This window comes from Accipiter gentilis, chromosome 10 (genome assembly GCF_929443795.1).
Source record: "Accipiter gentilis chromosome 10, bAccGen1.1, whole genome shotgun sequence".
Taxonomy (NCBI): domain Eukaryota; kingdom Metazoa; phylum Chordata; class Aves; order Accipitriformes; family Accipitridae; genus Astur; species Astur gentilis.
In genome coordinates this window covers 2,758,235-2,774,653 of record NC_064889.1, presented here as the reverse complement: position 1 = coordinate 2,774,653, position 16,419 = coordinate 2,758,235, and the positions used below count along the sequence as shown (strand labels likewise).

At 45.7% G+C, this 16,419-nt stretch overlaps 1 protein-coding gene across 3 annotated transcripts in view; it reads right to left on the bottom strand.

Annotated features, from left to right (window-relative positions):
- ARIH1 (ariadne RBR E3 ubiquitin protein ligase 1) overlaps window positions 1-14,097 on the bottom strand; it is a 62,294-nt gene extending 48,197 nt beyond the window's left edge. The window contains exon 1 of one of the 3 annotated variants that reach the window (XM_049812374.1): window positions 13,663-14,097. In XM_049812374.1, coding sequence (XP_049668331.1) covers window positions 13,663-14,031 — 369 coding nt within the window. In that variant the 5' untranslated portion in view covers window positions 14,032-14,097. The remainder of the gene's footprint in view (window positions 1-13,662) is intronic. The other 2 variants (XM_049812372.1, XM_049812373.1) reach the window with 2 other exon arrangements.
- Between the last annotated feature and the right edge of the window lie 2,322 nt (window positions 14,098-16,419).

The following is a 16,419-nucleotide window of genomic DNA, read 5'->3' as shown; positions in this document are numbered from 1 at the left end:
ACGAGATGTTTATTAGAGAAGACAGCCAATCCACCCAAATTGTACATCACCTCAAGACAACTGCTGTTGATTGCTCAAAATCAGTTGTTTCCAGGATAACCCCTGACTGTGAACAGAGCTTTACCCTAAAGTGCACTGCCAGCACAAAACACGTGGTTCTTCTCACTGAGCAGTTATTGTGGTGCTTGACTACACAGCATTTTCCTCTTCTGACAAGAATGAGAGCAAAAGGACAGGCTACCTCCTGCAGCAGAAGTCAGAGCTCTCAGACTCTCAGGTGCTTGGGGGAAAATACTTAGCATGCAAAAATCTTGAAATAACACACCTGTGCAGCCTGTGTCCTGAATCCAGACTTCCACTTCAGAACATTATAATTAACATTTTCCAACAAATATGCAGACAGGGAGAAGAAAATGGTAATGCACAATAACTTCTTCCATGAGCATGATGAAGTAGCACTCACAAAAATCAGTAAGTTAAAGATCTACCATGAAAATTAAACAAAAGCCATCCCAATTAAAAACTGCTCTCATGGCAATGGCCAGGTTAGCTCAGATATATTTGGATACACGGTCACTGGTGGCATGCAACTGTTAACCCCTTCAGAGACAACGTGACTGATGAGAAGCACAGGCTTAGCTGAAGAAGTTTTAGCCAGTGGCACTTTACAAGAGCTCTTAGAGAATTTTTATGGAGGAAAAATCCTTAACATTCTTCCATCTTATCTTCTCCTTCAGGCCTCATTTTGGTGAGCATCCAAGCACTAGGTATTTCTCCTAATGTCTCTGTCCCTTATTGCTTCCGACTTTGTCCTTTCCTCAAAGCAGCTCCCACCTTTACAAACCATTCCCTCTCCAGCACGCTTCACTTGGACAGAGCGGAAATGTTACCCACTCACAAAAGCAGCAACACACTCTATATTACTTCACAAAAGAAAAAAACAAAACAAAACAAAAACACCTCCCTTGGGCTGACTTCATCTCCTCATCACTGACAAAGGCCCTAAAATTGTTTAGTGTTGCACACACCTGGCTAAACAAAGCACTTCGGTGCACCATGCTGTACCACAGCAGTCAGTCACCATTCAGTGTAGATCAAACACACATCCCCATTTAGCAATCCAGCTTCACAACTGGATCCCAGTTCTTACGCCACCTTCCCATTTTCCAACAGCAGACGCTGCCCATGTATCATCTCTGCATCATTCAGCAGAAAGACAGATGTCTTGCCAAATTGCAATGCAATATAATACAAAACAGGAAGAGCTTAACCCTTGAAGTATTTACTGGCAAAATGTTTTATACACACAATGTCACCTTGACAAATAGGCAGTAAATCTACCCCAGTGAGGACTATACCTTAGTCTACAACTCTCTATCAGGAAAAAAAAAAATCTAGCCACCTTAACACTCTTAAACTATATAGGCCCAGGAAATCATTGCCAATGCAGCACTGTCTTGGGGATGTAATCTTTGGCAATATCTTTACATTGGCAAAAGCCCCAGAGCAGATGTGGTTATAGCTTATATCACTTCCCTGCACAAAAGCAGCTATACCTGCAAAAGCACTTTTTTCTGCTGGCAGAAGCTGCATCTGCACTAGGAAAATCTGCCAGCATCCTTTTCCCAACAAGCCTTTTCTAGCTCAGACCATTTTTTAATGATGACTTTGCAGTTTATTCACCATACTCTGCTCATTTAATCTTTCTTAGTTTTATAGCCAACAAAACAGAGCCCTGGCAACATCCTATTTTACGAGCCAGGATTTCCGCTACAAGAAGTAATTTTGCCTGTTTACACCCCAAAACTTTTTCCTCCAAGGGCTCCGCAGAAGCCACCTTTGAAGAAAGGATATTCTGGAGGCATGAAATGTTTAGCAATTCTCTTGTTCATTCTCATTCCCATCCTTTAACAAGATACACCTAAAATTGTAACTGCAGTCTCTGACTGCTGCAGGTATTTTTAACCAAGTACCTGAGCTCCCTTGAGTTAAGAGAAAATACTCTGTTAGGATTCAACACAGAAATAAGAAAACACAAGTCATACAGCCGGAAAAATAGGAAACCTCCAATTTTTTCCACCATTTTCTTATTTAGGGACTTTGAAGACTTGCCTCTACATGAACTTGCACTCATTTAATCAAAACCGTTTCTAAAGCAGTTGAGTTAAACTGGCAAGTATGTGCAGACCCTCCAAAGCACCTGGCATATCTTCCTTTCAGCAGTGAACAGGAAACAAACCTGGATGTGCAATTTTGTATTTGATGGGACTGTGTGCTGGCTGACAAGGATATCCCTTGTTCCTTTCCCATTAAAATATTACAACCTATCATCAGGCTTCTGCAAGAGAAAAAACCCCACCTAATCAGTCCTGCTTTATAACTCATGTGAAGGCTAGCAATACGAATAATTACATTAATGACTGGCAGATAATTAAGTGCACTGAAAAGGCTGGCACCCAGCCTCTTCCAAATCACAGCACTGCCTGCCTGTGGAGGTACCCTTGCAAGCGATAGCAGGACACCAGCCAGGGGAATTACCCTGTGGTACATGAGGATGACATAGACCACAAACATCTCCAAGCACTCTCCCTCCAAATAGTTTCAGTATCAGCCATCCCAGGCATCCCTAAACACAGCTCCAAGTCTTTGCACCCTGTTCCCCTCCTAGAAGCTATCATACCAGTGAAAAAAATAAGTATCAGAGCTAGGAAGGCAGTTCCCAAACAGTAACACCACAAAGTAGATGACAGATTCAGAAATTAAGCAAGCCAGCCAAACAGCAAGCATTTTACCAGTTTCTCAAGCATCATACCAGTTTCTATACAATCTCTGAACACATTTCCAGTGCCTCAATACAGAATTACCAATCGAAGGCAAAGTATCTTGCATTTCTAAACTACAATAGTCCAAGACCTGTATCACATTAGACTATCTTTGCTGTCATACAGAACTACACTTGCATTTACTATCAACTGTCATCATCCAACATAAAAATATAACAGAGTAAATTTTCAAGTATTAATTTCAGCTCTCTTAGCAATACAAATAAGGACGTTCCAAACACATCATTTTACCAAGTAAAATAAAGAGAATGGTTATTACAGAACATGCTAATGCATATATAATGCATATAAATCAAAGAATACCACCTCAATTTTCTCAGACAGCTTTTCAGTCATCACAGAAGTATTACTAACTACCAAAACAAAGATGTCAGACGCATTTGTTCATCAGATCTTCACAGTACTTAGAAAGTGTTACCTTATTTTCCTGTATGCATACTAGGTGGGATTTTACCCCAAAGACCTTCACTTCACACAAAACCAAACTTCACATTAACAGCATCTATTGAGATCACTTAGGTGAACAGGAATGCAGAATGAGAACCCTCATTCTTCACTTTAAGGCAGGGCCTTACAGTCAGGGCTTACTAGCAACTGTCAGAGCTCCCAGAAGAGAAATAAAGCTGCTAACTAACTGTTGGAGTGTTGTTCTTCCTATCTTTTTAATAAAAAGTTGCTGTTCAGCCTAGTTTTAATATACATTGATCAGCGAAGCTCTGTCACTTCCAAGCAGCTACTCTGGAGTCTAACCTCATCAGGCCTTGGGAGGTTCCTCCTTCAGTTACACCCTTGAGACATGGCTCTCCCACACATTCTCCCTTCTTCCCAGAAGAGATCCTTAACTCCTCTTCTTTCCAGATCATTCCTTCCACCTCCCTATTTCTCAGGTCCCTAACATGACTAGGATGTAGATTATTAGGAGTTAATTCTTAAGGTATTCTTCCCACACAGGAAAGCTCACTGCAGGAGAGACTGTTTACTCACATGAATTCTGTTTTCCCCTAATCCCTCTCCAAATTTCTATCTGCCAGACAAAGGAATGCTGACTGTGTTTGTATTTTGTTACACAAGAACACACACAAATCAAAATTATCACCTGCAGGGGGGATCAAAGTTTTGAAAAACTATCCAGAGCTCTTTCAAAAGTTAAATACACACCTATAATTATATGTGCGCCCAAAACAGGCCACAAAACCCTTGTCTTCAGGTGTAGATACACATGCATTTCTTTTGCTGACAGTACAGAGCTGAGCAATTCAACCACCATCACTTCTGGCAAATAGAGAAAAGCAACCGCTCGCAGGGTCAAACAGTAGGCTGACTGATAAGAGCCGAAAGGAGGCACATTTAATCAGAGTTTTCACTGATCCCATTCATTTCTTGGACCTGAGAAGAGTTGTACCCATGCAGTGAGGGAGTGGGAACTGCCTAAGCCAAGAGCAACATATATATAACTATCCCCCTATTTCATGTTGCAGGTGCACCTGTCTATACACGCCCGCATCTCAAAAAGCACCGCTTGAGACAAGTATTAAACACCCAAAGAAACTCAAAGCACCACAACAGCTCGAGTTTATTGGTGTTTCAAGCCAAGCAGCAATGGGAGGCTACCAACAACAGCCCATGCTGCCTTAGCTCAGAAAACCAAAGAAAAACCTAAAAAAAAACTAAAAAGAAGTCACCCAGAGTGAAGTATTTCACTACGCCGTAACTATTGCACCAGCTTCCACACACACATCAAAGCAGCACAGGAATGGTAAAAATCAAGTATGTCCTCCAGTGATTTTTATATAACGGGGTTGTTCAAATACCAGCCACTTTCTCTGTGGCTCCAAAAAAGTTTTGCTAAAGTAAACAGGTCAAATGCACTTTGCCAGGGTAGTACATAGCTTACTCAACACACTCCTTTGGAGGTTGCCCTAGCTTAATAATACCAGGGAGGAAGCAAAAGCCTTCAGAACCACTTAAAATTTTAATTTCTTTATCGTGGAAGAAAGTCTCTTCATGCTTTCTCCTTAATAGGAATAGACAGATATTAAGTTTTAAAAAAAAATAAAAATCTTTGAACTAACGCCCAAAATAGTCAGTTATTTTGTCAGTTGACTATTTTCAGGTGCAATTATACAGATTCTTCTGGTTCCACATTTTTAGTATGTGTTCTCCACTTCAAGAAGGCTTCAACTGTGCCCAAGCAGAATCCTTCTGAGCACGAACTCCTACAATATCTATCCTGTTTATCTGCTGGAAAACCAAGCTTAGAGTCTGCATCCTTCATCTGGTGAAATAACACACAAAACATTACTCCATCAAGCACAGACAATTTTTCTGAAGGGCTGTAAAGGCAATAAGCAAACACCCAAGCTTTTAATTTCCAACGTTGGGGATTATCTCCCTCCAGCTCCCCAATTCCTCAATCACAAACCAATCAAAGCTTGATCTTCTGTGAATTAACATACATCCTCCCCATAAGAAAAGGCAAGTTCATGGTGTCCCAGAATGTAGAGGGTGCCTCAGGTCAAGAAGTCAGAGAATCGATTAAGTCATAGGAAAAACCTTTTCTCTTTCATGCCTTTACGTTTCAGCCACAAGTACCTTCCCAGAAGACCTAATTTTGAGGCAGATGGCCAAGACAGGATCACTTCACTGCTCATCCCTGGAAATGCGAGCTGCCACATGGCACTCTGGGACGTGAAAGTTTTAACTGAGGAAGACACAAAACCAAGAATGCTTTAGAAAAGGTTGGGGAGAAGGAACTTAACATGTCAGCCCAAGCAAGTGGGCACCAGCTAGAAACCATCAGTAGCTCAGGAGAAGGCCAAGAAGCTGAGTTTTAGGTAGGTGGTACATAGTCTACCATGCAGTTACTCCTAGATTATGGCCAAGAATCACCTGCTCACAGGGCTCTCAGTTGTTCCACTGTCCCCAGCAGCAGTATTTGGTTCCTCTCCCCCATATATCCACAGAGACTACAATCTTTTGCTGTCACACAGACATGCCAGAGCCTGGAAGCAAGGACAGGCACACACCATAACAGTCACAGAGAAGTAGTGCTCGCCACTTAAGCTGTCTAAGGTTCCACACTTCTCCAAAGGGAGGACACCAAAGGGGTACACGTGTCCCTCCTAAGCCAATTCTTTCAGAGTTTTTTGTTTGCTCTTTACTAGGCAGTGGCAATGCCTAGCAGCTAGGTGCCCCGCCAGCTCTCAGATGTTGCCCAAAACAGCTGGCAAGACCACTGGCAATGCCAGAATGCACCACCGTTGCCAAGACACTTGCACAAGGCAAGCCAACATGTCCACAAGCAGGCAGCTAAGCTACAATGGGAAGAAGCAAATTTTTCTGAAAAGTATTTAAACAGCTTATTAGCTTCTTCCTTGTTCTAAGTGACTTAGGTACTGTTGAAAGTTATCTACATAAGACTTTGGATCTGAAATTATTCTTGACGTTTGGCAAGAGTTCTCAGTCCCTACAAACAGGCAAAAGACTTGACGCAGACAGTTGTATTTGAGTGTTGCATACGTAGAGTGGTTCAAACACACACCACAGTGAACTACTCCGAATACCAAAAATAATTACTCAGCATTGCTACGCCATGTAAACAAGGGACCTCTTTTGAAAGAGTGTCTGTAGTTATATGGACATTTGAAATTCTAAAAAAGCACCGACTTGTGAAGTATAAACACTACAAAACTAAGTTACGTGTGAAACTCAAGTACTGAGGAAGCTTCAAACAGCAGTTTTTAAAGCATTCACTTAAACAGTATTTCCATCACAGCTCAAGATCAAACGCTAAAGGCAAGCTAAGGAATCAAATACAGACCAGACACACTCAAGGTGTTCAACATTCCCAACAGTAAACAGCTGGGATGGTGAAGATATCTAAATATTATGAGAATTTCCATTATCAAATTAAAAAATGGGTTTTTTTTCTCCAGCTCACACAGAGTCAATCACTTCCTTGTCACACTGGAGCCTCCTGCACTGATATCCTACACAAGCTCAGTAGTCCTCTCTCAAACACGCAGGCATCTGTATTCCAGGCTGCACTCAAATGCACCATTTGGCATTACCGAGTAGCTATGAACCTTCTGTGTGTGTTTTACAATAAACGAGCCTGCATTTTTCTCGCAATTGCTGAAGCTACTGAATGACTTTATGAAATTCAGCAGCATTATATGCTTGTATACACGCAAAAGCCTCCAAACATTCTTTATTGCTGCCAATAATACAGTGTAGCCAGCCACAAACAAGAGAAAATATCACTTGCAATATTTTTAGATCCATCTAACTCCAAAAGCAGTACAAGTCCAGAGGACTGGAAGCATGACCCTGAACAGGTAAGTTACGCACTGAGCTACATAGATAGGACTTTCAGCTTCACAGTCACTTGCCATGGAAAGTCACAGCTCTCGTGACAAATTCTGGATTCTTTTCCTAGTTACCAACCCTTCAAAAGGGGCTTTCCTAAGCAGAGGAACAAGCAGCTACATCCTCCAGAAAGAAAAGGCTCCTACAAATTATTTCTGTATGAAAATCTTGACTCATTATTGTAACAGGAGCACAGCTTGGAGATCAACAATCACTTCCTTAAACTGCTCTATTGCATCTGACACCGAACAGCAGAACCACATTCTTGTTTACTTTATCTCATTCATGGAGTAAAGGGGAAGAAAGATTATTTTCAAAAAAGAAAATTGAAAACAATTCAACAGGTGCAAAGGACACTTGGGGAGGTTCTGTACAAGGAGCTACTTTTAATTTATGAATTAACGGCATCACTTCAAACAAACGTTGAAGTTTTCCAGGTCTCAGTTTTAATCACGAGAAGCAGAGACTCAAACTGAAATTCTGTGTGCCATGCTCCTAAATATAACATTGCTTGCCAAACAACACTAAGCAAAAAACATGAAATATTTTTTGAATAGACACAGGACTGCCTTACCCTTCATGTAACATCACAGCAACACAAAGAACATAGAGGTTTGGGTTTTATTTCCTATTATGAACTTTAACTCATGCAAGGCTAAAACTAAGGAGTCTGAGCTTGGGACAAGTATAAAAGTGTAAGCTATAGTTTCATTTTTAATTACGCTTAACACCCAGAAAAAGCTGTTGTTTCACACCAAGGACCGTGAATGCTGCAGTCTCAATTAAGACTTCTCCGTGGCACATCAGTTTCCAAGTTATGGCAGAAATAACACTTCTACTTTGCATGGCAAGTATGGTCCTGCTCACTAAAATTAAACCCACAGGGAATAGCAATAATTCTATTTACTATTTGTTTCTTGCTTTTAGAAACAAATGTTTTAAAGTAGCTAAAAAACAAAGTGTTTTCAGTTTCACTTTGAAACATCCCCAATACATGACAGTCCCCACCTGCATCCACAAGGCCCCTGAGAGGAGGCAGCGTTGTTGTGATCTTTGCAAAATAATGTTGAGACAAAAGAAACCAGAATAAAATTTTTTTCCTCATGGCCAGCCATGAGATTTACATTTGGCCTAACAGAAACGGAAATCTAAAGCATCAAGCAAATGGGTCATCTAAGTACAAAGTTTAAATTACTCTGGAGACTTAACAGATAAACCAAGACTTTTCTACCTGGTAACACTGAAATTTAAAGTAAGTCTTAAAAAAAATTCTATTATATTCAGAATTACATGTCCTGGCAGCCAGGAAACAGATACCATGTCACTTCCAAAAGCTTTGCAGTGATTGCTTATACCAGATTTCAGGAATGCTTTGTCACAATGAAGTTTACTCCATTCCTTGGAAATATTAAATGCATTCCTACTATAATGAAACACCTTATAAACACCGCATGACAGAAACAAAGAGTATAACAAAGCATTTCCTTCCAGCATCATAACATTTAGGGCCCAATAAGAATTTTATTATCAAATAACTAACCACACAATAAGAAAAGTTAGAGGCTTGCAAATTCACCTTGTGCAGGCAGCGCAAGCAGACCCAAATGCAAGAAGCATCAGCCTGAAGTGCTTCCGCCCACAGACTCCTACCTAATGCTTGTCAAGCAGCTTCAAGTACTCCGAGTTTTCAAGATGTCATCTCTAACATTAAATACAGTTTTAAGCACCATCCTGTACAACAGCAGCAATTCCTGTTGCTCACTGGCAAGTGATTCCTATTGTGGACAACACACGTGGAACGTACTGCCCATAGCACTGAACTACACCAGCATCGGGGACATTTCCTAAGTTACGACTGGAAATTAGCACATTTTGTCCAAGCAAGTAAAGCCACTGTTTAACGAGACCCCCTTTTGCCAAGCGACAATGGGTTTGCACTTGCCCTAACAGAGCTCTATTTAACCGCAGGGCTGCAGCATTCTGGGGGATATCTGCACCGCCTCAACTCTGCCAGCCTCTCAAAAAAGCCGCTCCTCAACAAATTTAACAAACATGGCTTTGTAACTTCAGAGTGGCCTGGGGTTCTGGCTTATTTTAACAGCAAAGCTTTTATCCAGTAAGGACCTGGCCTTCTTTCCAAAGAAGTCAGCCACCTTCATCATGTAAATGAAAAACCAGTATTTATTTATTACAAATGCTCTGATGTTACACATTACCTGCACTGCTCTGAAGAACCTTATTTTAAAGCCTATAGTAAAAAAAAAAAAAAAAAGAAGTATTTTTGAGCTAGACTAACTTTTGTTGGATCCAGTGATGCCACCTCCTTCCAGAGAAAGCCCAGGTTTGAAGCTCGACATGCTCACAACCACGTGGCAGTCAGGCACAACACCTGGCCGCATCGAGGGTCTTGCTCCCTGCTGCGGGGTGGGGAGAAAAAGAAGAGGCTCAACTCCCTTTTCTGCACTTCGTTTTAAACACCAGCCACCTCAGAGCTTCATGCCAGTATTTTCAACACCTCGCTATTACAAAGTCCAGAAAGAATGAATATGGTCAGTGACATCACAATGATGTCATTGGAATGCTCCAGAAAAAGGTGACCAAAAAGGAGAAATTAACCCAACTGAGAGCTACTGAAATCGCACAAGCTTGCAACAAGGCAAGGAGAACACTGGGCCAAGCAAGACTAGAGACACAGATCATCATGTATTCTATTCAGAGCAGAAATAAACATGCTATTCTAAACATTTTTCAAGTTTGTTTTCAGAAAATCTAGAGCAAAGATGGAAATAGCAATCTGATATAAAAAAATAGATGTTAACAGTGGCAGCAAGTTATCTGGACAAAAGTTCAGAGAGGAAGAATATGGAGAAGACATTCAACTGTGGGAAAACGCCTCTGAGAGAAGAAAGCCTTTTGTTCAACATCACCTCTATGTCTAGGTTTTTAGAGTTGCTCAGTAAGTTATTCTGCCGGCAGCTGGAAAACCACCAGAAATGCGCCTGTTTACTTTGACAACTAAAATTCAAAATAACATGTCAAATGACTCTCTACTCTGTGTAATCATAGTGATATAATGGGAGTGATACTCTGATCTGAGGTGGGGTTTAAAAGTCTCAGCCAATCGACAGCACAAGGTTAAGGGGCTTATTCATACCCCTATTTTTGCATTCAGAGAGGAAGGGGAATTCTTGTTGTGCGACACATGGAGTCAAATCAGATTAAAAGCATAAATGCCAAATACTCTGTAAAAATCATCATTAAACGCCTGAAAGCCTGCTTAGGCTCAGACAAGAAAGAACAAATGCAAAATAGTCTAAATATTTGAGTCATTCTGAAACCTCCCTAGTTCACTCCAAGTTCAGCAGTCTTAGAAGGCCAGGCAATAAAAAAAGGTTAACAGCTCGGCACCAAGCAGCCGTCTTCATGAGCCCTTTACATGCTACAGTGCAAATTACAGTCTCTGTAACCAGTAAGTTTACCACAAGTTAGCTACTACTCCTGCAAAGTCTTCGTCAGATCAAATCCCTGTCCTGAGAAGTTTACATTTTTCTTATACAGCTTGTATTTGGAAATTACTAAATGGATGGGAGAATAAATTTAATTTAGTCCCTTCAACTAGTAGTACTATCAGCTAATAAAGTGGTCAAATGCAGTGTTTTAATACAGACAAAGGCCATTTAATACAGAGACTTATACCTACCATGGCTCAGATACCCCCTTGCCGATACTTCATGGCTCACTGATACCTTTTCCTTTCACTGCAGCTGCAAAGATGATCAACTGAGAAACAAAATCCTATTTATATCTTACTCCTGATCAGAAGAAATCAGTACCTGCACTGATGAGAGGGCACAAGACCTACAGCTGAAGTTTACAGGTATGGAGCACCTCTGCATTACATCCTCACTTGAACAACTAAGTTCCCAAGCACTACAAAACATAACTGCAACAATCATCATTTGATACCAAGAACCCAATGTAGATACACAGAGACCAAAGCCATCCAGTACTCAACTGGAACAAGTGAATCACAGCACTGCAACCAAGGATCCGCAGCAGGATCCTGAGCCAATGTGACTCCAGAAAAGGTTTACTGAACCAGAAAAGCAGCAGCAGCAATCCTGGTTGGGCGCCAAAAGCAAGGAAATAAACAGAACAGAGCCCTGGAAGATTTCACCACCAGCAGCAGAGGCTAGGATGAGCAAATACTGAAGCATCAGCTGAATTTGGTTCACTTACCTCTGAACAGACTAGAAATCTAATGGCAGTAAGCTGGTATTTAAAAGCCATTCAGAGCAACTGAATGTTTTTCTACCCTCTTCTGATACATTCCAGGGCTTAAGCTGATTTTAGGTCCTGAGTTTACCCATGACGTTCCTAAACAAACTGGCTTTCTGCACTCTGCTCTGTTAAACCAGGAATATCTACTGCAAACCTAACACAAATAACTAAAGCATAAGCAGCAGCCACAGCAGTTCTGTGTAGGCGGTCTGCAAGGCTTCTGCAGAGCCCAACACAGCCAAGTCCATCGCAGGGTCAGGCCTCCCACCACCACCCCAGATACAGGAGGAGGAGCAGGGTCTCTTTACCTATATTGACCTCTTTCCACTAGTTCTGCAACTCGGAGGTCAAGCACACAAGTCATACAGGTCATGGGCAGTAGAAGAGGGGAGAAAAACCCACAGACCAGAAACCAGGACCTTGTCCAAAAAAATCAGTTCATGAAGAACATGTAGGTGAGTCCACCATGCCGGCCAGGTCAGGAAAATACACATGCAGGAATACTCACTACTCCTCACTGGCAGGAACTTTTCCACCACTTTACTTACGCAAAGATAGGACAAATGGTAGAATTTGTTCAATACAGCAGCATGGGTCGCGATTTTTGCAGTCTTAGTCATTAGATACAGACTCACCATTTTAATCGCTATTTCAAAGAGTAAAAACTTTAAGTTGCCAACTCGTCTACTTGCCATTTGTTTCCCTCCCTATATTAGGATCAATATCTGGTAGCAAAGAAACATCCATACTTAACCATAAGATCTTCTTTAACTGCAGGGTAATCAGCTAATCTAGACAGACTCCTTTATTCAGCTTTACTTGCACAGTACTATTATTAAAGTTATATATTCTAATTTGACTTAAGAAATGCCATTTACTAATTTAGTATGCAAATACTTTTACAGTTGTTTGCATCAAGCTCCACATAAACTACAGTGGATTTATAGCACACAAAGCAACATTTTAAAGCTGCTATTACAGCTACTGTAGAGCACAGAATAGTTGGGCAAAAGCATTCACCGAAGCATGTCATATTTAAACAGATTTACCAACACTGGAAGTACATACAACTAGCAAAACAACCGCTTTCTGGGCACTGTACCCTTCAATATTTCATATCCATAGATTTCACGTTCTCACGCTATTCCTGTTCGCATATTGGAAAAGGAGAAGCATTTTCTATTGACTCGCGCTAACTCCAAATAGTATCAAGTAAATGGAAACAAAAGAAAACCCACGCACTCTGGTCACCTGCAGAAAAAGCAAACGGTATCAGAAACTTTATGGTGAGCTGGAGCAAAACCTTGCCATAAACATTTAGAAAGGGATGCCAGATAACTTCAGTGGCTAGAATTTTTTTCCAAAAGCTCAAGAGCCAACAGATACGACTTTGATACTTTCATCTTAAGACAGTAACGTTACTTTGAATTCAATTTCAATTTTAAAGTGGCATACTTAAAAACTGGGGAGAAAAAAGTTATCGTTTTGAAGCGATTGCTTGTATCCCTTCCTGGTCTACGCTAGAAATAAACGCGACAAGGTTCAACCCCATGAGCAGGAGCGTGTTTGTATGTGGCAGGGGGGAAGGGAAGGCAGAAGGCAACAAAACCAGAGCGGTGGCTGGCTGCCTCTCCTCAAGTTCCAGAGCTTGCCATCGACTCACCAGCTTACCGAAGGAACTGCAGGGGCTAACCTCCCTCCCCCTGCCCCAGCTAGCGTGAGGACAGAGGAGAAGAAAAAGCAAAATACAGATTACAGCCCACCGGCTAGAAACCACACAAAGAAAGAGGAGCCCTTTTAAAGCCAAGGGCCTCGTCCCGACGCTTCCACGGCAGGAAGCGAGCTCCTGGCCTGCCCCGAGGGGCCTCCCCGGGGGATGGGGGTGCCGGTGAGCCCCTCCGGGGGGGGGGGGGGGGGGGGGGGAGAGAGGTACCGAGGAGCCCCCCCCGGGGGTGGGGGGGGTTTGAGGGTCCCTCAGAACGCGTGGGGGGAGGTTCTGGGCGGCGGGAGGGCCGGGCCCGGCGCCCCTCAGGCGAGGCCCGTTGGCGGCGCGGGCCACCCCGCCTCACACACACACCCCCGGCCTCCCCCGTCCCGTTCCCGTCCCGTCCCGTTCCCCGCCCCCCCCCCCCCCAGCTCGGTCCGGGTGCCGCTCCCGAGGGGGTCGCACCTGGATGACCTCGTTGACCTCGCGGATGCACTCCACCATGTGCTGCAGGATCTGTTCGGCCGTCAGCACCTCGTAGCGATAATCCTCCTCCTGCTCGGGGCCACCGCCGCCTCCGGGGCCCGGCCCGCCGCCCAGGCCGCCTCCACCGCCGCCGCCGCCGGGGCCCAGCCCTCCCGTTTCACCCCCTAACAGCCCGTCGCGCTCTCCGCCGACGCGCAGCCCGGGCTCCACCAGCTCCACCTCGCCCAGGTCCAGGTTATCGTCGGGCTCGTCCTCCTCCTCGTCCTCCTCGTCCTCCTCCGCGCCGCTGTCCTCGCTGCACTCCTCGTCCTCGTCGAACTCGTAGTTGTAACCCTCGTCCGAGTCCATGGCGAGGCGGTGAAGAAACGGCGGCGGCTCCCGCGGCCCCCCCCCACCCCACCCCGCCGGCCTGGCTGGCGCCCGCCGCCGCCGCCCCCCCCCCCCACCTCCGGCGCTGGCCCCGGCCCCGGCCCCGCCGCGCCTCAGCCGCCGCCAACAAAGGGACGCGGCCGACCCGCTCCGTCACCGCGCGCCGCGCACGCACGGCACGTCACGCCGCGACGCGTGACGCGGCGCGTGACGCGCCGCGCCGCGCCTGCGCGGCGGCCGCCATCTCCCGTTCAGCCGCGCCGGGAGCCATCTTGAGTGCGTGCCACACACAACCCCCTCCCCCCCGACACACACACCCCACCTCCCCACCCCGCCCTGTCCGCCGGCGCCATCTTGAGTGCGGCGCGGCGCCATCTTGAGTGCGGCGGCGGGGGGGGAGCGTTTACTGGCTTCCCCCGCTACCGACCTGGGTCTAGGCGCCGCGGGATGGCGGGGACGTGTGGTGGAGGTAGGGGCGCGGAGCCCCTCCTGAGGTGCCCTGTCAGCCGAGCACGGAGGGAAGGCCCTCAGCGCCACCATTACATAAAGAGTGGTGCAGCACCAGTGGGGAGCGACTTGTGAGGGAAACGTGAGGGAAAATAGATTGTCCTGCCTCAAAATCAGAATAAAATTGCAATGAGACTCTCCAGGATGAAATCTGTGTGAGACTGTGGGATAAACCTGTACCCACCATCCCTGGAGGGGACCCCAGCCATGCCAGGTGGCATCTCTTGAACTCAAGCTCTGTCTTCTGGTCAGCGGAGATATTAATATCCAGTCTTCACAGTAGTACCAGGCTTGATTCCCTTTGTTAATTTGGTATTTTGCAGGGGGGGGGGGGGAAGAATACACGTGAGGGACTTCACCACCGGAGCACAGACAGACCTTTTTCGCTCCTGCAGACAGCTGGGGCCGAGCCTGGCATTGGAGAACGCTCCAAGCAGGTCAGGGACGTGGGGCCACTGCTGTTCCCAGGTGGCCTCGTCCCTGCCGGGGCCTCTCGCATGGACACCAAGCCGCCACCAAAGGGCAAGGTGGACATCGGCGTGCTGCAGGAGTTGAGCACCCTTTGCCTCAGCTTTCCCTACTGTCATGGCAGCACAGCCAGGGCAGCTCTGCTTCCAGTATCAGCCGTGCTCAGCCTGGTACAGGGGAGGCAAGCTGGGCTTATTGTTTGCAGCCGTTTGGGGAGCACGAGGGACTCTGGTTGGCTTGGAAACAAGGCTGCAGCCTGGCCCAGAGGAGAGCCAGCTGCTACCAAACCCTCTGCTGCTATTCACTGCAGATGCAAGAAGCCAGCACAGCCTTGGGAGGGCTCCAAGGCCACCTTCTTTACGACAAGGCGCTAATCCTCCACTTCCTCACGCCCCGGGGAATCATTTCTTCCCTGGGTGAAGTGGGGCCGTTCTGATGTGGTGACATTATTCACCTGCTCCACCCAGATGAAGATGCCCCCCCCCAGCGCCCAGAGGGCGGGGGAGACTCAGCCTGGCGGTATGCAGCGTAGGTGTGACGAGTTTCATCAGCACTGTGGCGCTTTGTGTTAGGTCAGCGCCCGGCACAGCGGGATCCTGCTTCCTGCTCCTGCTTTAATACAAATACCTTGTGAAACAGGCAGAAAATTAGAAGCCACCTCCAAAAGGGCTTTTATTTTCTGCTGGAGCACAGAAAGCATAATGATGGCTGCAGCGACAGGGGTTTAAGCTCAGGGTGACGCAGGCAGGTGCCCTTGGGTATCCAAGAAGATTAAGTGTCCGACGTCCTGGGTAGATGCCTCTCAAAACACTGCTGGGTACCAGTCTGCATCTTCAGATAGACAAGCAGCCTCAAAGTTACCTCTGGGTATTTCGTAGCATTACAGCTGGTTCCAGCAAGCTCACTACAGTTGCAACCGCCCGCTGGCATCCCCAAACAGTCATTGTGCAAAGCCGTCCCCATCACGCAGCCAGGGGCAGCCTGCGGTCCCCGAGCTCTGCTCTGCCCAAGTCAGGAGGGGTGCAGGGGGGGTGTGGGCCAGGCACGCAGGTTGCCTCATGCCAAGCTACGTAGTAAATAAAGCCAGTTCCCTAATTACCCTACTTATTTGGAATGGCAAAGGCCGGGGCATTAATCATCCTGCCCTACATAAATATAAATAGCACTGGCTTTGTTCAGCTCCGGACTTACCAGCTGGACATTTGCCAGGCTGGTCCCACCTCACATGTCAAGCCTCGGGGGCTCAGATGGTCACTCCGGGTCCTCACCCTACACTTCGTCCCCGAAGGGGGACTGTGTGTCACCCCCTGGGACTCTGTGCGAGCACTGTCCTGCCCAGCTGGTGACACGTCCAGCTCCTCACCAACAAGTGAGCAGGCATGAGCTGGCATG